Here is a 26,201-nt window from a genome sequence, read left to right on the forward strand (position 1 = left end):
CGATTCCCCATCAGTCAGGGCATATGGCCAGGTTGCAGGCTCAATACCCAGTGTGGGGTGTGCTGGAGGCAGCCGATCAATGATTCTCTCTCATCATTGATGTTTCTGTCTCTCTCTCCTTCTCCCTTCCTCTCTGAAATCAATAAAAATATTTTTATTTAAAATTTTTAAACACACACACACACAAAAAAAAAACACCTGTGGACTCTGGTTTCAACTTTGTTTCTGGCTGAGGGTAAGTCAGAGAGGTTGGGGCTTATGCTAATTTTATGTTCCTACTCTGCGTAGCATTCTGACGTTGGGACGACATGAACACCATCCTGCCTTCGAGCCACTCAGCGTCCACTGAGACAGTCCAACCCCTATGGGGAGCGGTCATTCTTCTCCCACCTTTCTCTCCCCGGAGATTTCACCTCCGCTTGGTTGGGAAGTGTGTGCCAGCGGACAGTCTCCGTGTTCTCACCTTCCCTCCCACAGCACAACCCGTAGCTCACTTGTTTCAAGTGGCAGGGTCTCTGCGAGTCATTAGATCGACCAGTATTCTTAGTTAAAAGCCGAGCACAGCGTAGGATGACTGTGAGCTGTGTGCCCTTCGGAATGACGTTCGCTTGGTTTGCACTCTTTTTAAACAGTGCTGGTCTGCGATGGCTGGATTCTGGGGAAGTGGCATTATGGTGCCTCTGTGTGTGGCGGCAGGGGTGACGGTCAGGGCAGGGTCAGGACCGCCAGGTCCTGGTGGGCTGTCCTGCAAAGAAGAAGGTAGAGCGGATGTCCCCTGGTAGGTGGACTTGAGGCCACAGGCTGTCCGCAGAAGCATCTTATGCTGTGCACACAGGGCTTCACAATGTTCAATCAGTTGCCAACATTGGAATGTTGGGAGGTTTTTCACAGATGCCTGAATACTTGTCTCCTCTTGAAAAATCATGAGGTGTGGCCACCCTAGACCCACCGACACCCCTGAACACACCTGAGTGGAGCCGAGAGGGTTGCCACTACCCTGATTTTTCTTATATTCGTGCGTTCATTTTACATGTCCAGTTCTTGAGGGCATCGACTTTGACCTGTGTTCAGACAGAGCCTCATGGATGTGCACCAAGTATTGCAGGGGAGAATTGGCGTGAGACAGGCAGGCAGTCAGAAAGATATTTTATAAATGCACTTGAAAATCGGAGATTATGGGACCAGGTAAGAGAATGAAGGGTCTAAGGAGAAGAGGCTAGTGTTGGTCCATAGATCTGCAACATCAACTTCAAGAGAAGGACCTTCAAACTCAGCCCTCGCTCTGCCTCATTCCCAGAGCTTTGAAATGCAGGAAATTTATACAAGTCTCCAGGGGCTTGTATAAGGCCTGTGTGCGTGTTGGGGGACAGGAGCCATGGGAACATGTGGCTACGGCAGGAGGTTGGGGTGTGCAGGGAAGGGCATCTGGGCAGATATAGCCAGTGTAGCTGTTTAAATGGTTAGGTCCCTTGGAGTCAGTGGAACTCCTAGCAAGATGGTCTGTAGGTTATATTCTGATGAGTGAGTGGGCAGGGAACTTGTGACTTGATTATCAAGCAACAAGTATTTGCTCAAAGCGCCAGCTCTACTTATGCACTTGGATGGCTTCGAGCAGGGGTGGTGGGCAAACAATGCCAAGGGCTGCAGGGCTGCGGAGTGGAGAGATCCCTGAAGCGGAGAGGGAGTGCCAGGTGGGACTTTCCTTGTGGGCTGCAGGCATTTTCTTTCCTGTCTGATTCTGAGGGGCCCTCTGGGTCTAAAATCCTATGCAACCAGGAGTCATAACACCAATGTGCCCTTCGCCCCCGTGTGGGCGTGTGCCTCCGTGTGTAACGCTGGCGTGCTCTCCTGACGATGAGATCTTTATTATGGAGGGAGGGGCATGGAGCGGGGAGCAGCCCTTTTGTTATTTCGGTCCCAGTTGGATTCCAGAGAAGGCAGCACTCATCCAAGAGGCGTGGGAGGCGGAGAACGGGGTGAGGCGTTAGTCATGCAAGACGCCTGTTTACTGCGAGCCCCTCCCTGGTCGCCGGGTGCTGGGCTGTGCACGGGGCACAGAGACCCCACCCTGCAGGGTCCTGCTGTCCTTGGACAGATCGTAAGCTGGGCCTTGCGCCCAGCAGGGCCCCTGGGCATTCCTGCTGAATGCAGCTCCTGCCCTCTTGCCAACCCTGGGAGCTGCCTGGCTGTGTGCCCAAAGGCACCCTCAGCCTGAGAAGAAATAGCTCCCTTAGCCAGGAGAGGGGAGGATGTTATTAAGTGTCCAGCATGGGAGTGGGCTGGAGGGGTCCTGCTCCCCACCCTGGCATTAGCCCTTAGTGGCCCTGTGGGGACCTAGTCGGGGGCTTGGTGACTGGGGGCTCTTGGCGTGGAAGGTGGGAGCAAAGTTCCAGCTGGTACAGAACATTTTCATCATTTTCACAAGCAGCCTGTCTGTACACGTGTGCTCTGCCAGGATGCCATCTGGCCCGGGATGCCTTCGGTCCCTGATGTCGGTCTCCTTGCTGCCCCTCTGGGCCCTGCCACGGACCCAAACCTCCTGCTGCTGAATCCCTCGATCCTTCTGCCTTTTGTTTATCTAGACTTTCCTGCCCCCAAATGAACTCCGTGTGTTAACTTGACATCCATCCTGGCCCCCTAACGCCCCCGGCCAGATCCAGCCTTTTGCCTCCTGGTATGGGATGAACCGTGCACCCCTCCCACCAAAGATGTCCAAGTCCTGACCCCCAGTCCCTGTGAATGTGACCTTGATTGAAGGGCCTTTGCAGATGGAGTTAAGCTGAGGTCGTGCCGGAGCAGGGCGGGCGGGCCTGACCATAGGGAATTGGCCACAGAGAGAAGACAGTGTGAGGACACGGGAGAATGTCTACGAGGCAAGGACTGGCCAAGGCTCCGAGGGCCAGGAGAGAGAGGCCTGGAACAGATGCTCCCTCACATCCTCAGGAGGACCCACCTGCTAACACCCGCATCTCAGACTTCCGGCTTCCAGAATGGTGACGTGATGGCTTTAGTTTGCGGTATTTGGGGGCAGCCCCTGAAAACCAGTACACTTCCGTGCCCCAGCCCAGCACACCGCTCGTGGTTCTTTGGACGCTGCCATGCCAGGCCTGTGTGTGTGTTCCCCTAGATGCCCCGCAGAGGCACAGTCTGTCACCTGCACCTGTGGCACCTGGTCGGAGGGTCAGGCGGCAGCAGCAGCAGGGGAGGTGGCCTGCATTCAGCTTGTCAGCATCTCTGTGAATGGGGGGTGGGCTCTGCCTTAACACAGCTGCCTGGGTCCCAGGTTCCCGTGGTTCCCAGAGGAAGTGCCGAGCTTTCATCCAAGCTTCAGAACAGAAGGGAGGCCCACCGAGCAGGTGGCTGGCAGATCCTCCTGTGCAGCTCCTGGCAGGTCCCCAGGAGGACGTGACTGGAGGTGACACCCCCTCTCTGTGCTTCAACCAGTCCCTCCCTCTGTGATTCCCCGTCTCTAAAAGAGGGCACTGAGCTGCCTTTGAAAGCCCTTTCAAGCCCCGTCTCTCCCCGAGGGTCAGACCCTAGTGGCCATGCAGACAGGGCCGCACTTCCTGCCACCACCGGTCTCCGTCCCCGATTGCCACTGGCTGGGGTGCCCTCTGCTCCTCCGCTCTGTGATCCACCTTGGCATTCATGTGTGGGCGGGGGAGCTGCTTGGCCGGAGTGGTAGTTTCTGAGCCCGGGGGTTAGGGAGGACTTTTGTTTACTCTCTTGCTCCTGTGTGTCTCCCACTGGCTTCTCCCGGGATCTGTACTACTTTTGTAAGGAGGGTGAGAACAATTTTTCTGAAATAGAGGGTGCTCTCTCTTGCTTTCCCTTCCCCAGCGTAGCATCGCATCCGCCTCTGCTCCTCTACAGAAGTGGCCTGGAGGCCCTGGGTTTCTTCCAGGGCTGAGATGTACAAACCAGAAGCTGAAAGGGCCCCGAGCAAACGTTTTTACATGGTGTGAGGAGCACCAGGGCTTCTGGGTCACGTGATCTCTGCCTCAGAGGAGGCGTGCGCCAGGCTGGGAGTCTACGAGACCCCCTCCCTGCCTGCCTCCTTCCGGCCTCACTTCACTTGCTTCCTGCTGCTGGACTATAAATACGATAAGTGTTGGTGGGAGTGGGGACACGACAGAAAAGGGTAGCAGGAGGACAGCGGGGCAGAGCCTTGGGGACGGAGCAGAAAGGGTCAGGGAGCACAGGGTGCTTTTGTTCACCACGTCCCCACCCGGCTGGCTCAAGCCTCCACACCAAGAGTGGATTCTAATTCCCAGGTGTGCAAATGCAAAGTCGTCTCAGCTGGCGGGCTTTCGAGCCGGGGTGGAACCCCCGAGAGGCCTCCATGGCAACCTGAGTGTTTGTGGTTCTGGGGGAACCTCTTCTTTGCTCTCAGAACATCTGCCCTGTTAGGTTCGCTCTTCTTTTTTTGGGTCTCTCGGGCCAACTTAAATAGTCACTGTGGTTTCCAGCAGCAACCACCTGCTTGGAGGAAATGGCATAAGCAGTGGGTGCTTTGAAGTCAGAGGAATGTGTGGGTTGTTTTCATTGCTGTGCCTTTAAACAAACTTTTTTTTTAAGGGCTCCACCTTTAACACCTGGAGGAAGGGTGAACTGTTGCGTAGAACTCTGCCCTTCCTTGTCTTCCTCTAGGCCTGTGGTTCTCAAAGTGGGGTTCCTGGACAGCAGCATCAACATCGCCTGGGAACTCGTTAGAAAGGCAGGTGCTCAGGCCTCCCAGAGCTGAGAAGCAGAAACTCAGGGCTGGCCCCCATGCCCTGCTCTCCCAGTCCCCTAGGCGGCGCTGATGGGCTCTGAAGCCCACCTGGGAGGCCGCTCTGTTTGTAGCTTTCCACCTGCTCCCTAAGGAGGCTTTCAGGCCTCTTTGCTCATGCAATTCCCACGGATTTTATTTCATTCAGCTCCAAATGTGCCTATTTCTTCCCCATTTTGTGTGGTCACCTCCATCCGGAATGCCATTTCTCGATGTTTGGGAATAGCTTCTTTTGCCCAGCATTTCTGTACACTTTTTGCGGTGTCGGCCCATGATAAGGGCTCTCCTCTGTGCCTGGGGAGCCGCTGGGGTCCTTTGCATTTGGGGAGCTGGCTGGCCTTCCCCGGGACCCAGCAGTTGGAAGGGCCTCAGTGGCCATCCCTCAGAGAAATGATTATTATTTCTATTTCCCAAAATAACCCCAGCTCTCTCTGACAGCTTTCCTCCGTCTTGTGAAAAGCAACACTCTTAGGGATTCTGAGCCTGGTTCCTAAACGGGAAGTCACACCTTTTACTGGAAAGCCTTCTAAATATGGATCAGCAGCGCAGAGCGATTGAAGTTCATAAATGCTGTTTCTCAGGAAACAAATCAGAAAGGTGACGCCTGGGTGGGCAACGCCACTTCCTGGGAGAGAAGCTCCCGGGCAGCTGCGCGTGCGATCTCCAAGCCGAGGGTCCGGGGCGTGTGAAGAAGCCACGGTTCAGCTTGTTCACGGAACATCCCAGACTGGGATCTCGTGGCCTGGGGGCCGGCGTTGGCCAGGCACGGGGCAGTGCAGTTTGGGGATGTGGACGTCCAGGGGCTGTCTTGCTGTAGGAATAGAGCCTACTCAAACAGCTTATGAAAAAGCCGTTTTAGAAAGACAGGGTGTCTCAGAGCAGCCCCGCCTCAGAACTGGGAAACCCGGTGTTGAGCTGGCCTTGTGGTGTCTCATGCCCCCTTTTCTGGGTTTGCTCCAGACATTTATTTAGGTTTTTACTCTGCACACTTGCCTCTTTGCATTAGCAGCTGTTTAGCAGAAAATTGTCACTGACAGTGGGAGCTGCCCACCCCACGTCCTATTCTGTACAGTGTGCGCTGGTCCCTACTGTGGCCGAGTAGGGACGCCCCTGGGATGGGGATCTGCACGGGGGTGGGCGGGGGGCACTCTGGGGTTTGGACAGTTCTTAGAGCAGGGTCCTGATCATGGGTAGTTCTAATTCTTCGTGATGTTTTGTAATTCTGATTGCGATTTTTTTAACTCTGTTGTTATAGAGTTTGAAGAATTAACCAGCAGCACATGCTGTGCAGTCCTTCAGGAGTTTTCCACGTGCATACATTTACTTAGGCCTCCCTTGGTGTACCGAGAGCCCGCATGCACTCACACTCACACACTCATTTTTTAACTCAGCCATGGGCCATCTGACCGAATATACTAGTAGTTCTAACAGCTGCTTTGAGCGAGTCTTCATTTATCAGCACTTAGCGAGCGTCTACTGGGCTCAGGGCCTGGGGGACAGGCAGGCACGGACGGACACAGCCCCTTCCTCCGAGCACATCTGCAGGAGGGATGGGCTTGGAAGCAGGTGCTAAGGCTGAGGTGGGAAGGGGTTAGCCGGGTTTCCAGGCAGCCTGGCAGCCCCTGAGGGCAGGGTGGATGCTGGGAGCCTCAGCTCTTCCCCAGCCTGGTGCCTGCACGGTTAGCGCTCAGAACGTCTGAATGGTGTTGACGGGGAGGACACAGGACCGTGAGGTCACCGGGACTCTCCCAGGTCCCGCCAGTAGGACAATCTCCTGTCGCCCTGATCTGTCAGCTCTGTTTACCCCGGACACCTGGGGACAGGACTGCATAAAACTCATCCTTCTTGTCCTAACTCAGGCCTTTGCCCTCCAGAATATAAGATAACGCTTCGTGAAGGAGGCGGGTCCTGTGGAGCAACCTGCTCCCCCTCTCCCTCCCCTGCCACCCTGTGCCCGCTCACTAGGACCTTCCGGTGCCTTTTCCCTCCTGTCTTCCTCCTCTCTCCTCTTCACCCCCCTGTTCTTGGAAAGGCTCTAAGGCAGGGGTGGGGAGCCTTTCTCCTGCCCAGGGCCATGTGGATATTTATAACCAAAATTATCAACTTAAAAATTAGCATGCTATATTTGGTCATTTAATTAACTCACCCCTAATGCCTCGGCAGGGCCAGACTCAGTGATTTCACAGGCCTGACATGGACGTTCCCCACCCCTTGCTCTAAGGACTCAGTCACGCTAAAGGGCTCTGACAATCTACTCTAATTGGCAAGTCCGCCGGGAACCAATGCAGATAACATAGCCTCATGTTGAAGTTGGGGTTCTCTGGGGACAGCTATGAACCTGATAGTTATCGAAGGTTGTGGTGGAGGTGGTGGGCATTAGGGGGGTTGCCCCCCATAGCCACTGTGCATCTTGCTTCTCACCTGGCTGAGCCTACGCCTGACCCAGACCCATGCCCTGGGGTTTTGTCCATCTGAGCACCTCCCGGGCCGTGGCTGGTTCCGGCGCGACCGTGTTACCACGGCCTCTGCCAGCTTCCCCCCTCTGGTTAGTCACTGAGTCTGCTGGGTAAGATGCTGGCTTCTGGGTTCCACCCAACACCTGCTAAACCAGAATCTTGAAGTGCAAGGTCTGGGCATCAGTATTTTCAACAAGCGCGTTCCTGGTGAATAACTACATTTGGGAAGCGGGACTAGAGCTCTGCCAGGAACCTGTGCTTAGGTTTCAGATCCCGAGTGTCCAGGCTTTAGTTTCAATAGATTTTCCTTCTTGGCATCTACTTACAACATTCTTAACCCTAAGATGGGGGTCCTGATATCTGTGAACTGGCAGTTGGCTGCCAGCATCTATCGGCTCAGTGACAAGGCACCCTTTTTCTCATTTCCCCTCCACCCAGGTTCAGGGATCCCAGTGTGTCTGCCCAGGTGTGCACTCTCTCAGGAGGCTGGTCGATCGGGGATTGAGGGGTTGAGAGACAGGCTCAGAGAGTTCAGGCAGCCAGCTCCCTCTCTGGAGCACTCCCCCCCCCCCCCCAACTGCTCCTGGCCCTGCTCTCCCCAGGCCCTCCGTGTGGGCTGGAGCCAGTCAGAGCTTGCTTCAGGCCAGTAGCAACGGGCCAGGGTCTCACCAGCCTCTCTCCTCTGTGAAGTGGGCACAGGCCCTGCCCCACCTGGATCACTCGGCTTTGTAAGGATCCTCTGAGTTGCTGTGAAGTGGGAAGAAGTGGGGACTTCCTGCAGCTCAGAAAGGCCAAGAAGGTTCTAGCACAGCCTTGGGCAAACTATGGCCCGGGGTCGGATCCGGCCCGTTTGAAATGAATAAAACTAAAAAAAAAAAAAAGACCGTACCCTTTTATGTAATGTTTACTTTGAATTTATATTAGTTCACACAAACACTCCATTCATGCTTTTGTTCCGGCCCTCCGGTCCAGTTTAAGAACCCATTGTGGCCCTCGAGTCAAAAAGTTTGCCCACCCCTATTCTAGCACCACAGAAGAGCCCCTCCTCCTTCTCCCTTGGGGCAGGGGCGGGGGGGGGGGGGGGCCTCTGTGAAGGCATGGAGAGGAGGATGGGGAGGGAAGGGCTCGGAAGGTAGAAGGTGGGAAGCAGAGAGAAGGGAGGAATGGCGAGGGTTTGGTTTTATTAGCATCCTTGTGTTTTGAGGGCTCACTGTATGTCAGAGACTGTCCGTGCCTCTAACTATTCATCCCACCACGGGGCTACCATGGGTTTCCCCGCTTCAGCTTGAGGGAACGAGGCTGAGCCCACGGCCGTGCGAATCCAGGGTCGACCTGGGATTCACACATCTGTGTGTGTGGCACCAGCCCTGGCCTCTCACTCAGAACTCTAGGCGGCCTCAGCATATTCACGGGCAGCTCACCATCCCATTTCCTTGCCTGTGACAGTGGAGTCCTGGTGTCTCCAACCCCCTCTTCCGCCAAGCACCAGAAGTTATTGCTCAGGGTGTGCCCCGGGCCTGCAGGGCTGTGTGCTGGGAATTGGGGGTGTCAGCTACCCCTCCCCACCCTGTCCCTGCCCAGGCTGGATTCCTGCCATGCATTTCTCACTGGCGCCCTCGGTGTCCCGGTGTCCTGGTGCCTGGCTGGGTCTGTGTTTGCAGAAGCTGGGCCCGGGGAAGTCTCTCGCTGCCTGAGAGAGCGGTCCCAGCCCAGGTCGGCAGCACCTGGCTGTGGTCAGGCCCCGGCAGCCTTGCAGAGCACATTCCTTCGCTGGGATGAGCCTCCGTGTCTTCCCACTGGCTGAGAGCTCACCTGCTGCCCCTTCGGGGTGGGGCGGGGGGGGGGGGGGGGTGTCTGTGCTGTGTGTGGACAGGTGGGGCAGAGTGGAAACCCTGTGGGGGGGCGGGGGGGGCGAGGAGAGAATCTAGATGAAGCTTCCCAAGCAAGAATCTCCCAGTCCAGCTGCCTTTCCTGATGGTACTAGATCACTCAAGAAGCAACTCGCAGGGTCTGAAAGCAGCACGGGAGAGGGGCTCCAGAGCTGAGGGGGCCATTGCCTGGGCACCCCTTTCCCCAACCCTGCCTGAGACACCCCAGATCCACAGTGTCCCGGCCCCTGATGGAGGCAGCGCTGCCAGTGCCGCTGCAGCGTGGTGAAGGCCCCTGGATGGGCCGTGCCCACTCGTGGCACATGGTCCAGCCCTGCCTCTCCCTCTCCTTCTTCCCGAGCTTGTCTGGCCTCTGCAGGAGTGACAGGCTGGCCAGCAGAGGTGGCATTCACAGATGACCCAGCTGAGCGCCCGGCGTACTGAAGGCGCATGTCCGCTAAGTCCCGGAGCCTCCTCTGTCGCAGGTCCTGGCACAGCAGCCATTGGATCCTGTCACTTCTGTGCTCCAAACTCTGCAGTAACTGTCCCTACATTCAGAATAAGAGCCTGTCCTCACCATGACCTTGAAGACCCCGAGCAGTGGCTCCTAAACCTGGGCGAGCACCCAAATCACTGGGGGGCTGGTGGAAACATCGGCCACAGGGTCCTCCTTAGAGTTCCGGATGCAGGAACTCGTTGTCTTAGGGCTGAGAACGTGCACGTCTGACACGTCCCAGGGGCTGCTGTGCTGCTGGTCTGGGGATCCCGCTTTGAGAACCGTGGCCCTGGGCGACCCATTCCAGCCCGTTACTTCCAGCCTCTTCAGGCACGCCATCCTTCCTGCTGCTCTCTGTAGATGGCAGACATGTGCCTGTCTCTGAGCCTTTTCATCTTCTGTTCCCTCGGCCTGTAATTCTCTTCCCTCAGATATGTGCGTGGCTTGTTCCTCCATTTGTGCAGCCACCAGCTTCCTACGCGGCCCCGTGCCCCCACGTCCTGTCCCACACGCCAGTGAGTCCCTCACCTTCTGTCAGGATTGGGCTGTGTGACCCACAGAAGTGGGAAGTCTTCACAGCGAGTCAGTTCTGAGGCTGGATTATAAAGACATCTCAGCTCGAGCCCTCAGGGCAAGCAACTGCTGTGTGTGTGTGTGTGTGTGTGTGTGTGTGTGTGTGTGTTTGCGTGAAATTTTGGCTCCTGCTGGTGGCCAGGGAGCCACCTGGAAGTGGCGCCTCCAGCCCCAGTCAAGCCCTCGATGATGTAAGAGATAATGGATGCAGACTGCAGCCCCATGGGAGAGCCCGAGCCAGAAGTGCCAGGCTCAGCCGCTCCCGAGCCCTGACTCACCAACCCCGGGTGACAATGAATGCTTGTTGATTTAAGCTGCTAAATTTGGGGTAATTTGTGATGCAACAACAGATACTACTAAATGTGCCTTTCTCAGCGAGGCCTTCCGAAGCCACCTGACCAAATTATATCCCTTCCTAATAACACTTCTTACCCCCTTCTCTGCTTTATTCTCTTCAGAACACACCACCCTCTAACCTAACATGTCTTACATACTTATTACCTGTCTCCTGGTATGACTTCCTCCTTTCACCCCCATTAGAAATATTTTAGATTTCCTTTCATCAAAAATGTTATCCTATATAATAAAAGCCTAATATGCTAAGTGTCCGGTGGTCTGGTCAGCTGTTCAACCAATCAAAGTGTAATATGCTAATGATATGCTAAGGCTACTCCACCACTGGCTATGACGTGCACTGACCACTAGGGGCAGACACTCTGACCTGTAGGTTAGCCTGCTGCTGTGGTCCATCTGACCGGGACTGAGTGAGAGGGCCGGACATGCCCTGGAGCCCTACCATGGTCCCTCTCTGGCTGGCCAACCTCCCTGTCCCCCCCGGCCCTGATCATGCACCGGTGGGGTCCTTTGACCTGGCCTGCACCCTCTCGCAATCCAGGCTGAGAGACCCTCCCAAACCCGAGTACACGAATTTCGTGTACCCGGCCTCTAGTATATTGATATTCAAAAATACGATAGTATCATGACCATTAGAATGTGACTGAAGAAGAAGGAGGGCGTTTGCCCTGTCAAAGGCCCTGCAGTGTCTCCCGGTGCCAAAAACTGTGCCAGATATAGTGCCAAATATACTAATAATATATCTATATGTAAAATCATCTCTAATAAATATTTCTAATGTTTATAATAAGTAACTTATTATCCTATATAATAAAAGGCTAATATGCAAATCAACCGAAAGGCAGAACAACCAGTCGCTATGACGCGCACTGACCACTGGGGGGCAGACGCTCAATGCAGGAGCTGCCCCCTGGTGGTCAGTGCGCTCCCACAGCCGGAGGGCCACTCAGCCAGAAACCAGGTTCACAGCTGGTGAGTGCAGTGGTGGTGGCAGGAGCCTCTCCCACCTCCATGGAAGCACTAAGGATATCCAACTGATGGCTTAGGCCTGCTCCCCAGAGAGCGGGCCTAAGTCATCAGTTGGGCATACCCCCAAGAGCTCCCGGACTGCGAGAGAGCACAGGCCAGTCTGAGGACCCTCCCCCCCACCCCCCACACACACACAAACCAGTGCACGATTTTCGTGCACCAGGCCTCTAGTATTATAATAATTTATTATAAATTTATCATATTATATTGAATTAACATAATAATACTAATTTTGCGGTGGTTCTCCAGTAAAGAGTGGTGTATAGACTCAAACAGCCCAGTTTGGCCACAACTCCCAGAGACCCCAGCTCAGAGCTCAGAGGTGTGGGTGTGGCTACCGTGGCAGACTTTGCTGTCATACTGAGTCCCAGCTCTGCTCTTTCTCCTGAGGCCTCAGTTTCTTCCACAAAAAATAGAAACAATAGCACCCGTTTCATAGTGTTTTGTGACCTCTGAAGGAGACATGCAATGTGGGGGACTCGAGGTGGGCCCGGCACAGATGGAGGCTCAGAGAGTAGTAACTTCTCATTTAACTTTAGGAAGGGGTTAGGCATATCCTGCAGCCAGAGCCCCCTTGTGGTAAGGTGATCACAAAGCCATGGCCAAGGAAGCACTGGTGCTGGGAGGGGACCACAGATTGTGCCGCTGAGGGTCCTGGGACAGCTGTGCAGGCCCTCGGGGTGCTCACCAGCTGTGCAGGCCCTCGGGGTGCTCACCAGCTGTGCAGGCCCTCCGGTGCTCACCCAGCTGTGCAGGCCCTCCGGGTGCTCACCCAGCTGTGCAGACCCTCCGGGTGCTCACCCAGCTGTGCAGGCCCTCCGGTGCTCACCCAGCTGCATAGGCCCTCCGGGTGCTAACCCAGCTGTGCAGGCCTCCTGGATGCTCACCCAGCTGTGCAGGCCCTCTGGATGCTCACCCAGCTGTGCAGGCCCTCGGGGTGCTCACCCAGCTGTGCAGGCCCTCTGGATGTTCACCCACCTGTGCAGGCCCTCCGGGTGCTCACCCAGCTGTGCAGGCCCTCTGGATGCTCACCCAGCTGTGCAGGCCCTCGGGGTGCTCACCCAGCTGTGCAGGCCCTCCGGGTGCTCACCCAGCTGTGCAGGCCCTCCGGGTGCTCACTCAGCTGTGCAGGCCCTCTGGATGCTCACCCAGCTGTGCAGGCCCTCGGGGTGCTCACCCAGCTGTGCAGGCCCTCTGGATGTTCACCCAGCTGTGCAGGCCCTCTGGTGCTCACCCAGCTGTGCAGGCCCTCTGGTGCTCACCCAGCTGTGCAGGCCCTCCGGGTGCTCACCCAGCTGTGCAGGCCCTCCGGTGCTCACCCAGCTGTGCAGGCCCTCCGGGTGCTCACCCAGCTGTGCAGGCCCTCCGGTGCTCACCCAGCTGTGCAGGCCCTCCGGGTGCTCACCCAGCTGTGCAGGCCCTCTGGTGCTCACCCAGCTGTGCAGGCCCTCCGGGTGCTCACCCAGCTGTGCAGGCCCTCTGGTGCTCACCCAGCTGTGCAGGCCCTCTGGTGCTCACCCAGCTGTGCAGGCCCTCTGGATGCTCACCCAGCTGCGCAGGCCCTCCGGGTGCTCACCCAGCTGCGCAGGCCCTCCGGGTGCTCACCCAGCTGTGCAGGCCCTCTGGTGCTCACCCAGCTGTGCAGGCCCTCTGGATGCTCACCCAGCTGTGCAGGCCCTCCGGGTGCTCACCCAGCTGCGCAGGCCCTCTGGTGCTCACCCAGCTATGCAGGCCTTCGGGGTGCTCACCCAGCTATGCAGGCCCTCTGGTGCTCACCCAGCTGTGCAGGCCCTCTGGATGTTCACCCAGCTGTGCAGGCCTTCTGGATGCTCACCCAGCTGTGCAGGCCCTCCGGGTGCTCACCCAGCTGCGCAGGCCCTCCGGGTGCTCACCCAGCTGTGCAGGCCCTCCGGGTGCTCACCAGCTGTGCAGGCCCTCGGGGTGCTCACCCAGCTGTGCAGGCCCTCGGGGTGCTCACCCAGCTGTGCAGGCCTTCTGGTGCTCACCCAGCTGTGCAGGCCCTCTGGTGCTCACCCAGCTGTGCAGGCCCTCCGGGTGCTCACCCAGCTGTGCAAGCCCTCCGGGTGCTCACCCAGCTGTGCAGGCCCTCTGGTGCTCACCCAGCTGTGCAGGCCCTCTGGTGCTCACCCAACTGTGCAGGCCCTCGGGGTGCTCACCAGCTGTGCAGGCCCTCTGGGTGCTCACCCAGCTGTGCAGGCCCTCGGGGTGCTCACCCAGCTGTGCAGGCCTCCTGGATGCTCACCCAGCTGTGCAGGCCCTCGGGGTGCTCCCCAGCTGTGCAGGCCCTCGGAGTGCTCACCAGCTGCGCAGGCCCTCCGGTGCTCACCCAGCTGTGCAGGCCCTCGGGGTGCTCACCAGCTGTGCAGGCCCTCGGGGTGCTCACCAGCTGTGCAGGCCCTCGGAGTGCTCACCAGCTATGCAGGCCCTCTGGTGCTCACCAGCTGTGCAGGCCCTCGGGGTGCTCACCCAGCTGTGCAGGCCCTCCGGGTGCTCACCAGCTGTGCAGGCCCTCGGGGTGCTCACCAGCTGTGCAGGCCCTCGGGGTGCTCACCCAGCTGCGCAGGCCCTCGGGGTGCTCACCAGCTGTGCAGGCCCTCGGGGTGCTCACCCAGCTGTGCAGGCCCTCCGGGTGCTCACCAGCTGTGCAGGCCCTCGGAGTGCTCACCAGCTGCGCAGGCCCTCCGGTGCTCACCCAGCTGTGCAGGCCCTCGGGGTGCTCACCAGCTGTGCAGGCCCTCGGGGTGCTCACCAGCTGCACAGGCCCTCCGGGTGCTCACCCAGCTGTGCAGGCCCTCGGGGTGCTCACCCAGCTGTGCAGGCCCTCGGGGTGCTCACCCAGCTGTGCAGGCCCTCGGGGTGCTCACCAGCTGTGCAGGCCCTCGGGGTGCTCACCCAGCTGCGCAGGCCCTCAGGGTGCTCACATTGCCCATGGCTCCCTGCAGCCGGCATTCTCAGAGGGCTCCCCCCCTGGACCAGGGCACGGGGCTCCTGTTGTTCTTCTGGGACTCGCCTTCCTGCATGGGGTAGAGGACATGGCAGAGCAGCCTCATAGAAATCGAGCTTCCAGATGAGGAGGGACAAGAGCTGGAGAAGGGGGCAGTGGGGCTACCGTCAATCTAGGAAAACCTGAGTCCCGCAGACCCTCCTGGTGAGGAAAACAGGGGCCAGAAGAGAAGCCACAGTTGGGGCCACCACCAAACAAGGGAGAGGAAGAAACAAGAGGTGGGGGAGCAGAGAAAGTGAGAAACCCAGGAAGAGGAGTCTAAAAAGAAGCAAAGAGGAGGGGACTACAGGAATCCCGGGTTCCAGCCAGTACCAGAAAGCTGAATTTCCCCTGGGCTGGTACCTAGGGTTATTTCACCTGATAGCCACTGGGGGCAGCAGAGAGTCACCCCACAGCCAAGGAAATGGGCCAATCAGGAGCAGGAGTCCACTGGCCTGTGGGTGGGGGGATTAGGGGAGTGGCTCACAGGTGGGCTTAAGGCAAATCACCATGGCCAGTGTCCTAGGCCCAGGGGATGGTTGCCAATGCCTCTAGAGTAAACAGGACTCCTCTTGACAAGGGGGAACGAACCCAGAAGTGACTGTGGGGAGTAACTTCTCCCTCATGCACTGTTCATTGTTAGTGTTACTATTGTTGTTGTCTTAAGGAGGGCACATCTGTGGTCTGAAATTTACCTCACTCTCCACCTTTCAGGTGGACTTCCTCTTTAGAAGTTCTATTCTACACGGGGCAGCCACGGAGAGGAAAAGGACACCCCTCAGAGGGGGAAATGGCCATTTCTGGCTTGTGGCCTCGAGGGCTGGAGTGGCAGCCTCCCTCGGCTGGTCTGATCCGCAGTCAGTGCGTGTGTGTGTGTGTGTGTGTGTGTGTGTTTGTGTGTGTGTGTGTGTGTCTGTGCTGGGCCGCCCTGGGGTCCGTGGTGGAGGCCTGAATGAGTTGGAGTTGCCTTTAGGAAAAAATGTGTTCTCGTGACTTGGGTTGGACGGGACTCTCTGAGAGAAGGTCTCACTTCTTCCACTCTGACTGTACCGTGTCCCTGAGCCTCTGGGACCTGCATGGCAGCGACTCTGTTAGGAGTCTGGATGGTCACCTGGAACCCCAGGAATGGAACCCCAGAGAATGCAAAAGGGCTCCAATTCAGAGTAGCATGGGCCGAGCTGCCCAGCAGTTTTGCTTTGGCTTGGTCAAGGGGCCTGGCCTGCTGTAAATGGATTAGCGAGTCTTTTATTGCAAAAGACCTGGAAATGGCTCCCTCCCTGTGGGTGGTATGGTCATCTGGGGCGGCTTTTCCTGCTACTGCTGAGGTCACGCAGCTAGAGCCCTGGTGGCCTCTCCAGATGTCTGCTTGGCCCGGCCTCACTCCGGCCCCGGGCTCACAGTGACTTTGTGTTTGGTCAGAGCTGGCCAAGACCAGGACGGGCAGGGACAGATCCTTCAGGCATCTGCATTGTCTCTGCGGGAGCCCTGGTGGGGTCTCCACGTCTTGGTGTCTGAGAGCCAGTCAGCACATGGGTCTTCAGATTTTAAGATCACCAATCAAAGCTACAGGGCAGCCCCTTCTTTTTGGGTTAAGAATTGGAGGACCAGAGAGGCAGAGTGTCTTGCCTTGGGCAGCACAGCAGACATAGAGGCAGAGCTGAGGCAAAAACCCAGTTCTTGTGAATCCTGATGAAGAGAAGTCATGGAAAGAGTTTTGCATGTTTTTATTTTTGATATTTGAGACAATTGCATTTTCAGGATTAGGATTTTTTGATTAATGTTATATTCATACATTGGACTCACTTTATTTCTTTATTTTTATCTCTTTTAATCCTCACCAAAGGATGTGATTTTTATTGATTGATATTTAGAGAGAGAGGAAGGAAGAGCGGGAGAGAGAAACATCTATTGGTTGCCTCCTGTACACACCCCAACCAGGGAATGAACCTGCAACCTTTTGGTGTACCGGGCAGTGCTCCAACCAGCGGAGCAACCTGGCCAAGGCCATTGGGCCAACTTTAAAAAGAACTTTAATGCTAAGCACTTGTATATGGGCATGTGGCCTGAATACGAGAACTGTCTTGGGCAGATACCATTATTGACCTCATTTCCAGAGGAGCAAACTGAGGCACTGACAGGACAATTAGCTTGGCCAGGGTTACACTGGTGGTAAGAGGCAGAGCTGGGATTCGGACTCAGGCACTGTGGGGTGAGGAGGTTAGATTAGACTTCCTACTGTGAGTAGGTCCTAACCTCTAGACTACCTGGCACCTTAAGTGATTTTGGAAAGATACTCACAAAAGCCTATTCATGAAAAGAACATGCGGTATGCTTTTGTTCTAAGGAACAAATGGTCATATAGATACCAAAGTGTTGTGATGACCTCCAAGTTGTAGGGTTATGGGCGACACTTCTTTGTTGTGGTTTTCTATTGCACCCAATGTTACATGGTAGGAAAGTTCTATTTCTCATCACTAGATAATTTGATCAGAAGCCTGTTCCTAGCAGTGAAATGGGTAAAGTAGTGCTCGGGGGACGATAATATAGATGCAGCCACGGCTTTGCTCCTGGCTGGACCAAGCAGCTGGGCACCAGAAGGGAGGCCAGCCCGGCCAGCAGCTATAATTCAAACAGGACGGAGGGCGGGAATGACCCCCTTTGACAGAGGACCATGTCTCTGTGCAGGCTCCCAGGCCAGGGCTCTTTCCTCTGTGCTTTGGAGTTTCATGTGACAATGGCATTTGGGGGGAATGCCCAGTGGGCAGCTAGGGTTCCAGGACCAGAGACAGAAGGTTTCCAGGAGGCCCATGAGTTGCCAGCTTTTTGGGATAAGAGTGGGAGGGGCCCTGGGGGAACCTTTCAGGGGATCCCAGCTGGAAAGCCACCTCCTTCTGGTGCCAGCTGTGGAGAAGGGTCCTCAGCAAAGAGAATCTGTCGTCATGGGAGGTGGGAAGGGTGTGGCAGCCCAAAGCAGGCTCCTCATCCCGGGGTTCAGGGAGGAAGGTGAGCGGCCAGGACTATTTTCCCACTAGTAGTTCTGCTCTGTCGTCCTCTAAGGTTCTACTTATGAAATTCTGAAAGCGATTTTGTTTCTTTCTCCCACCAGAGACCACCTGGGAGCGCCCCAGCGGTTCTGGGATTCCGGCCAGCCCTGGCACTCACAGGAGCCCTCTGCCTCCGACAGGTACCGTGCACGTACTGCTTTGGGGTCAAGATTGGGAAGGTCAAGACTCTGGATCCCGGGGTCTGAAGAACCAAACGCAGGGAGGGGCCTGGAGGGAAAGGAGGCCCCACAAGCCTGTTGCTTCCCAGATGGTATTGCCCTGATGGCTCACCTCACTCCCACTCAGGTGCTTAGGAAGGGGAGTCGGCCCTCTGTCCTGGCGGGCTCCAGGCCAGCCAGACACGAGAAAGGAACCCAGAGTGGCCCACGCAGGCAGGACAGGGACCTGGGCAGAGGAGCCCGGGCGCATAGAGGTGCCAGGCGGGTACTGCCAAGCCTGCTGTGCTGGCGGAGCTGGTCGGGGAACTTGTCCTCTGAGTCAGTGGGGTCACCTCTCCAAAGCCTGCTGTCCTGATGCTGTTCCCCGGCCGGATCCTGTCCCTTTCCCACTGTTTGTGGCTTCGAAGGAGGACCGAGGGTGGGGGGTGGGGGGAGTTGGCTCAGACCCCCTGGGCTGAGGGCTGGGTGTGACAGATTCCTGCCTTCCCCCGACAAACACAGCGAGAGCCCAGTCTGCCCGCCCTGGGCTGGGTGCTGCACCTCCTAGTGTGGCCGGGGAAGCTGGAGAGGGGGAGAAGGTCAGACTCAGGGATGAGAGCTGGCCCGGTGGCCAAGGTGTTAGACTGAGTGTGCCGATGCCAACTTTGCCTCCTCTGCCCCTCCTTCCAGGGGCCCAGGGCAGGGTCTCCCAAGGGGAAGTTGGGGCAGCCTCAGTCTGTCAAGTTCTCTGCCAAAAAGGGCTTTGCCATCACAGACGGTTGGAAACCTCTTCACTCCCCTTTGGAAACTCACATGCACAGCAGTGTCCTGAAGGCTCAGAAGGCCTGAGAGGAGACGCCCCTCTAGCGGCTTCTGTCCTTTGCCTGTTTGCAATACACACGGCAGTTCCCTCCGTCTGCGAGGGGCCTGAGATCCCATTTAGTACCAAACGCTGTATATACTGTTTTTTCTACACATACATACGTACATACCTGTGATAAAGTTTAATTTGTAAATTAGGCACAGTAAGAGATTAACAACAAGAACTAAAAACAACAGAGCAATTACGAAAACGGACTGTTATAAAAGTTGCGCGAATGTGGCGTTATCAGTAAGGTAAGGGTGACGAACACAGCACCGCGGCACCGTGACAGCCGTCGGAGAACCGAGCGCTAAGTGACTAACGGCGGGAGCGCATACCACGTGAAGACTCCGCACAAAGGGATGGTCATGGAGCAGGGCGGGGCAAGGTTTCATCAAGCTACTCAGAATGGCAAGCAATTTAAAACTACGAATTGTTTCTTTCTGGAACTTTCCACGTAACATTTTTGGAGCGTTGGACCCACGAGGAGGGGCACGCCCTCCTTGCTTGTTAAACTTCTCGGGCTTTAGTGCAGTGGCTCTCAGCTCGGGGAGTTTTTGCACACCAGGGGACATTTGGCGATGTCCGTCATTTTGGCAGTCACCATTCGGGGAGGTGCTACAGGCACTGTGGGCTGAGGCCAGGGATGCTGCTACCACCCACAATGCACAGGCTAGCACAGCTCCTGCGCAAAGCATTACCCACCCGAATGTTAGTAGTGCCAGGTTGGGAGCTCTGGTCCAGGGTCACCCAGAACATTGGGTCAGCGCCACTCAGGGTCACTGGGCGACTGACCGCAGCCATTGCCATGAGAAGCAGCGCAAAACCCACTGAACCCCAGTCCCTTGATCTGAGACCCACTTTTTGTTTTTCCCCCACATTTCAATACGGGGTCGGATAAAAGTAGGCTTACGGTTGTGAGCATATGAAACACAGAGTTTATTCTTGCACTAGTGGGTCCCTTGGCCTGGCCTGTGGGATCGGGCCAAAACCAGCTCTCTGACATCCCCCAAGGGGTCCCGGATTGCGAGAGGGTTCAGGCCAGGCCGAGGAACCCCACCAGTGCAGGGTCGGGGCTGGGGAGGGACGCGGGAGGTTGGCCAGCCAGGGAGGGGCCTCCGGAGGGCTCCAAGGTGTGTCTGGCCCATCTAGCTCAGTCCCGATCGGTCAGACCCCAGCAGCAAGCTAACTTACCAGTCAGAGCATCTACCCCTGGTGGTCAGTGCATGTCATAGCAACTGGTCAACCAGTCGACTGTCTGCCCCCAGTGGTCACTGCACTGGTCAGTGCACATCATAGAGAGTGGTTGAGTGGCCTTAGCATATCATTAGCATATTACACTTTGATTGGTTGAACTGATGACCAGACTACCGGAAACTTAGCATATTAGGCTTTTATTATATAGGATTTTCCATATGAATAGCTGTACAGCTACTTTGGCCCAGTCCTGCATCTTGGAGGTCAGGTGCGTCCTGCAGTCGGTGGTGGATCCGGTTTCATTGGAAGCATTTTTGTCCTTTCTTAGTGCACCTAACATAAGGGTGCCTCTGACAGGCAGGCCTGCTTAGACTTGTGAAGTTCTGCCTAGTTAGACCTGGGGCCTCGGGCGCCTCGCGTCTCCTTGTCAGGCTTCACTATGCCCATTCATAAGTAGAGGGGCCAGGGGAAGAGCAGGTCTGGGTCCGTCCAGGCCTCCAGGGGGTGTGTCTGTGGTGCTCTCTCCCAGGGCGAGAAAACACCCAGCCCTCCATCCCCTCTGGGGTGGAAGGGAAGAGAGCCCACCCGCGAGGCTAGAGCAGGATCCGGGATGTTTTGACATCTTCCCTCGTTTTTTTTAACCTGAACCTCGTAACTGGAGAATAAAATAATAGCCACTTCGGGTTTCTGTCTTCAGGGCAGCCCTGGGTTTTTCCCAGCCCTTCCCTCATCCCGTTTCGCAAGCAGCTTCCGGAGACTCTTTATTTGGGGAGAGAAATAGACTCGGGGAGGACAAGAGGTCGCTTCACCACTGATCGTCTGCAGCCTCGTCTCCCGTGGCAGCTGACTCCCCTCCTGAGACCACGCAGGGCCCTGGATCTCAGCCCCTTCTGTTCGGCTCACGCTTCTGCAAAGCAGCAGTGATGGCGTTTCAAACCTTTTCATTCAAAATATATGCCAGATGCTGTTCTCTGTGCTGGGGATACAGCCACAGACAAGCCAGACCTGTGTGGTCCCTGCTCCCACGAACCTACAGCCAGCAGGGGCGCGGGACCGGCAAGCACACGTGACATCTGCCTGACTTCCCTGAATGTGCTAATGCAAGGGACGAAAACAGGGCCCAGGGGCTGGGAGCCAGGGAAGGTTGGTCTAAGGAAGTGGCCTTTCCCCTGACGCTCTGCGGACAGCGAGAATCTGTATAAGTGTGGGGGGTGGCAGGGAAATGTCCTAGGCCAGGGAACACCAGTGCAAAGGCCCTGGGGCAGGAGTGGTCTTGGCGTGTTTGAGAATGGAGAGCAGGCCAGTGTGGCTGGACGGTAGGGGGTTAAGGGAGGGCAGTCGGTCAGTGGGGCCTGCTGGGCTTCCCAAGACAGAGAGAGGAAGGTGCTGGGATTTCGTTCTGAGCATAATGGTCGGGGTGGGGATTCAAGCAAAATTCAGCGGAGACTTCTTGCCTTCTCCGCCTCCTGAGAAACCGCCTCCTGGGAGCAGCCAGGCAGCCGGGGCTCTGTGAAGACAGCTCTGGGTTAGCCGTGATGGGGGTTGGGGTACTTTTGTGCAAGGGCGGTGGGCAGTGGTGAGGGCAGTGTGGGAAGCCCAACCCTATTTACTGACCACAGACATGCAGTATGGACACTCCTGACGAAGAACATGGAAAATCAGGTCAGGAAGAATGTCAGTGGGAACCACAGGTTAACCCGGGCTGAGACAGCCCCCTGCATGGACTCGGGGTGCAGGGGGTGGGGGGGTGGCGAGGAGGTGAAGCAGGCCGTGGGCTTGGTTTTACTATCGAGTTGTAGCTCCGCGAGCCTCCGAGAGGGCCACCTCCAGACAGGGCTGCTTTCCGCTCAGTGCGGGTTTGCGGGGTGACCAGCTGGGGAGAGGGCGGAGCACTGGCCCAGCCCCCACCAGGTGGAGTCCGCTCTTCGGATGTGGGTGCTGGTAGGGTCGGCGCTGGGCCACTGGGCCGGGGACTCCCCCACTGGCTTCCTTCTTCACAGAGTTGTATGCTCAGGACCTTGCCGGGGACAGTTGATGCCAGGCCCTCTGGGAGGTCCACGGAAGTCAAGTTGAAACCCAAACGGAAAACCCAAGGCACGATTAGGCAACCGCTGCAAGTACTGAGTCACCCTTGGGCTGGTTTAGTGTGCAGCGTGGAAGCAGGGATTTACAGAGAGGGGAACAGTAGCCGGCCGAGGGAAAGGACCTGTGAGTGGCGTGAGGTTGTGCGAGTTCCGTGTGTGAGTCACGGGGTCGGGATGGCCGTGCGGAGCAGTCCGTCCAGCAGGGCTCTCACCGTGATGGGAGCGTTTGCACCTGCGCTGTACGCTGTGGCAGCCACGGCCACGGCGGTCAGTGGGTGCTGGAAATGTGGCTGCACCCAATGTCGTGTCACTTCATTGAATGCCTCTTTCATTTTGGAGTCATTTTAAACGCACAGGCACATTGTAAAGACAGTACAGAGGAGTCTGTGTACCCTTGACTCAGTTTCCCCTAACGTTGACATCCTACATAACCGTGGCACATGTGTCAAAACTAAGAAACAAGCATTGTACATCACCATTAACGAAACTAGATTTTATTTGATTTCCCCGAGTTTCCCAGTATCGTCCTTTTTTCTGGGCTAGGATCCAGTTCTGGATACCACATTGCATTTAGTTTGTTTTTTGTTTTTTAAATGATTTAGAATTTAAATTAGCCACCTGTGGCCGGTGGCTGCCTCATCAGACCAGGCAGGTGTGGAGCGTGAATTCCCTTCTGAGCTTCTGAGCCTGGGATGTTCATTGAACTTGAATTTGTGTGCGATTTTAAAGATGGAGGAAATCTGTCTTTCGCTGAGTTTCCCTTGGGGGGCGGGGTTTTCAGGAAACCTGGGTTCAGGCTTGAGCCCACAGAGGGATCGTCCCGGGGAAACAGCCCCCTGCTGCATCCCCGGAAGCCAGGTCAAAGCGGGGTTCCACTGAGGACCCCCTGGCCTGCCTGGGACCCTGTGGCGCCACCAGGAGGAGGTGCTTCTCCTGAGCAGAGGCCCCTGGGAAGGGAGCTTCAGAGCCCAGGGTCCCGCCCGCCCTCACCACACTTGCTTCTCTAGCAGAGGAAGCCTGAACGGGCGCCTCTCTGCAGGGAGCCAAGTCGACCTTCACTCATTGCAGAATTAGCATATTGCCAGGCCTTCGGCCAGACCTCACCACTGACTCAGGGGAGGCCATGGCACCCCCGTTGGAAGGGGCTTGCATGTCCCTTTAGCAACAGTGTCCCTATCACCAGGGCCCCAGGGGGCCTTCCCAGGGCTTGCTTCGTCTTCGATGGCCTGGAGGAAGCCCCAGGCTTTCACCTTTCACAACCACTGGACACATGTATTGTGAGTTCCATTGTGGGGAACACCGTTTGCATCTTAGACAACCAGGGGAGACTGTGAGGACCAGGCAGCCAGACAGGTATTTCCAGATGAAAGGCTATGATGGTAAAACTGCTCCTCTAAACAGACTGGGCAGACGCTGCACGCACCTGAGGAGGTGAGCGTGATGCTGGAAGAGCAACTTCCAAGGCCTTACTGGGTGTGGTGGCGGTGGGTGGTGGTTGGGGAGTGGGGGGCAGGGACTGTGCCTTCAGGGGTGCTGACCACAACACTGGCTACCGTGTGTGCCTGGCTTCAAAACCTGCCTGCGACAGCCACCCCTGTGGTTCCCAAAGTGGGTTCCACTGGATTCTGCCCCAACACAGGGGCTGCGGCCCTCTAAGTGTAGGAATACTGCTAACTGTGGCCTTGTTTAAAAGTCACAGAGTACACCTGTGGATTTGTAAAGGCCTACTGTGAGCAAACCAATTGAAATCTGAACGGTGGGGGCACTTGTCCAAACTCTGTGGACCTTTCCCTTCACTGCTTGTCATAATACACACCCTGCAGAACCGGTGCCGTGTGGTACCCGCCGGGAAACGGCATTCTACCGGGTTGAATGTGGGTCAGAGGGAGGGTGGAGGGGACAGATTCAGGAACAAGGCCCTGGGGGCCCCGGGATCACAGCCTTGAGGAAAGAAGTGCCTGTGTTGATTCCGGAGAGAAGGGAGATTGGGCCAGACCTAGAGGAAAGAGGGGGTGTCCGGGGGGACACCTTGTTTGGAAAAGGGCATCTACTCTTCGGGGCTCTTTAGGGAGCAGGGACCTGGACGGTGGGGCTCAGGATGGAGCTGTTGCATGGTGGATTCAGGCAGCAGAAGTTGCAGGCTCTTCTCTGTTGCTGTGTGTCTCTGCACAACGCTTTCTGTGTTTCTTTTCCGTTTTTAACCACTTCCCTCCTCCCCCAGCCCAAATGCCTCCTTCTCCTTTCTACCGAGTATCGGTTCTGCCTCCTGCATCTCCCAGGCCCCCTCTCGGCCTGTCTGTGCAACTGCCCACAGAGAGGGATGAGGTGCGTGCTTGTGGGGGTTATATTTGTATCTGAAGTTACTAAAGTTACTAGATCGAGCTTTTCGTTCCCTCTTCTTATCTTCAAAACAGCTCATTTGGCATATTATGTTTTTACTTGCACCCCCAAACTAAATTATGTTCCTTATGGTTATGAGTGATCGTGGTCCTTGATCAATTTGTATTTAACTTCCCCGTCCCCCATTCACCCCCCAAAGCTGGAGGCCTCAGAAGCACCCACCTCTGGGCTCATGAGTTTTGTATGTAAACCCTTGGTAAGTGGGGAGCCTGGAGGACTGGGAACCCCAAGGCAGCGTGTGGAGGGTGGGCCACGCGGTTCAGATCTCCGCTGTCACTTTCCTCATGTGCTGGGGACGACAGCGCAGTGCAGCGGGACACAGTGTCTGAGGAGAGCTGCTGTATGCAGACAAGTGGTTGAATGGAAAATTATTTTTTCTTTCCCAGTAATTGTTTTGACATGAGCAGTAATTAGCCAACAGCTGACAGACCAGAACTGAAGCGAGAACAAGAGAATGGATTAGGGGCAGAATGCCCTGCGTCAGACAACTCCTGGGTGCCGTGAGCGGCCGGCTGGGAGCCTGGGGACCTGGAAGCAGGGGGAGAGAGCTGTGGGGTGAGGGTGCTGTGAAGGGAGTACATAGAGGTCAGGAGGGCAGCCTCTGCTCTCAAGAACTTGGGGACAACCTTAGTTTACAGGGATCCCACTCCCTCAGAGGTAATGATTGACTGGAAACCAAGACTTGCTCAGGTAAGAACTTCCAGACTCCGTAGTCATCGTCAGACTGAATGTGGTTCTGGTTGTTGCTGCCATTGGTAGATTTTAGGATCGGGTGATGTTGGCATTGTGTGATGAACTGAGCAATTGGCCACATGTTTCTATACGGTGGTGCAGTCTGTGCCTGAGCATTTGAAGAAGTTTGCCCATGCAACCATCCGGGCCCAGTGCCTTTGGGAGGGAGGTCACTTTTCAAAGATTTTACTCATTTTGTCATTTCTAGTGTCCTTTGAAACCATGTGGATCATTTGAACCTTATGGAAGGCTTTGTATTTATTAGCATCCTATATAATAAAAAGGTAATATGCAAATTGACCCTAACAGTGGAACAAGCAGGAACAACCAGTTGCTATGACATGCACTGACCACCAGAGGGCAGACGCTTAACACAGGAGTTGCCCCCTGGTGGTCAGTGCGCCCCCACAGGGGGAGCTCCGCTCAGCCACAAGCTGGGCTGATGGCTGTGATCACAGCCGTGGTGGCAGGAGGCTCTCCCACCTCCTTGGCAGCGCTAAGCATGTCTGACTGCGGCTTAGGCCCGATCCCCTGAAGAGTGAGCCTAAGCCAGCAGGTGGACATCCCCCGAGGGGTCCTGGACTACAAGAGGGCACAGGCCAGGCTGAGGGACCCCCCCCTTCCCTAGTGCACGAATTTTCGTGCACCGGGCCTCTAGTAGAATTACAAATCAAATGCTGTTGCATTAAAGAAAGTATCTCTGCTATGTTGGTTGTGCTTGTTTTCTTTCTAATCCTCCATTTCAGGCACTTGCGGTCTCTTTCCCTCTCGATTACACACGCTGATCTGCTTTTTTCATTGCTGTGACCCCTGCCCCTCCCCCCAACACACAGAGAGGACCAGCGGGGTCCTTAGTGCCATCCTGCCTCCCAGCTCAGGAATTCCTGCTGCTGTGTTTCTATCTCTCTCTCGTGCTTTCCTTTGCTTTATTTCCGTGGCTTTTGATTTTTTTCTAAATTTTTAAATCGAATGTTCAGTTCATTTATTTTTATTTGTCCTTGGCTTTGGTAATGAGGTAATGAAAGCTATAGATGTTCCTCCAAATATAATGCAGGCCTTGTCCCTTCCAATACGTTCTTCCTCATTATCTTCTAAATATTGTGAACTTATTGTTTTAAATTCCTCTTTGGCCTCAGATTATTTAACAGGGCATTTTCTCACCTTTCTAAGCAT

General features: G+C 56.0%; 1 protein-coding gene across 5 annotated transcripts in view; it reads left to right on the top strand.

The window, feature by feature from the left end:
• The window catches only part of GAS7 (growth arrest specific 7), a 208,933-nt gene that overhangs the window by 134,527 nt on the left and 48,205 nt on the right, over positions 1-26,201 (top strand). For all 5 annotated transcript variants that reach the window (XM_070395595.1, XM_070395599.1, XM_070395598.1 and 2 more), the window contains exon 3: positions 17,658-17,735. In XM_070395595.1, the coding sequence (XP_070251696.1) occupies positions 17,658-17,735 (78 nt within the window). The remainder of the gene's footprint in view (positions 1-17,657; positions 17,736-26,201) is intronic.

The sequence above is a fragment of the Myotis yumanensis genome, unplaced genomic scaffold, assembly GCF_028538775.1.
Source record: "Myotis yumanensis isolate MYYU_CA2020_CCGP unplaced genomic scaffold, mMyoYum1.0.hap1 SCAF_16, whole genome shotgun sequence".
Lineage (NCBI taxonomy): Eukaryota > Metazoa > Chordata > Mammalia > Chiroptera > Vespertilionidae > Myotis > Myotis yumanensis.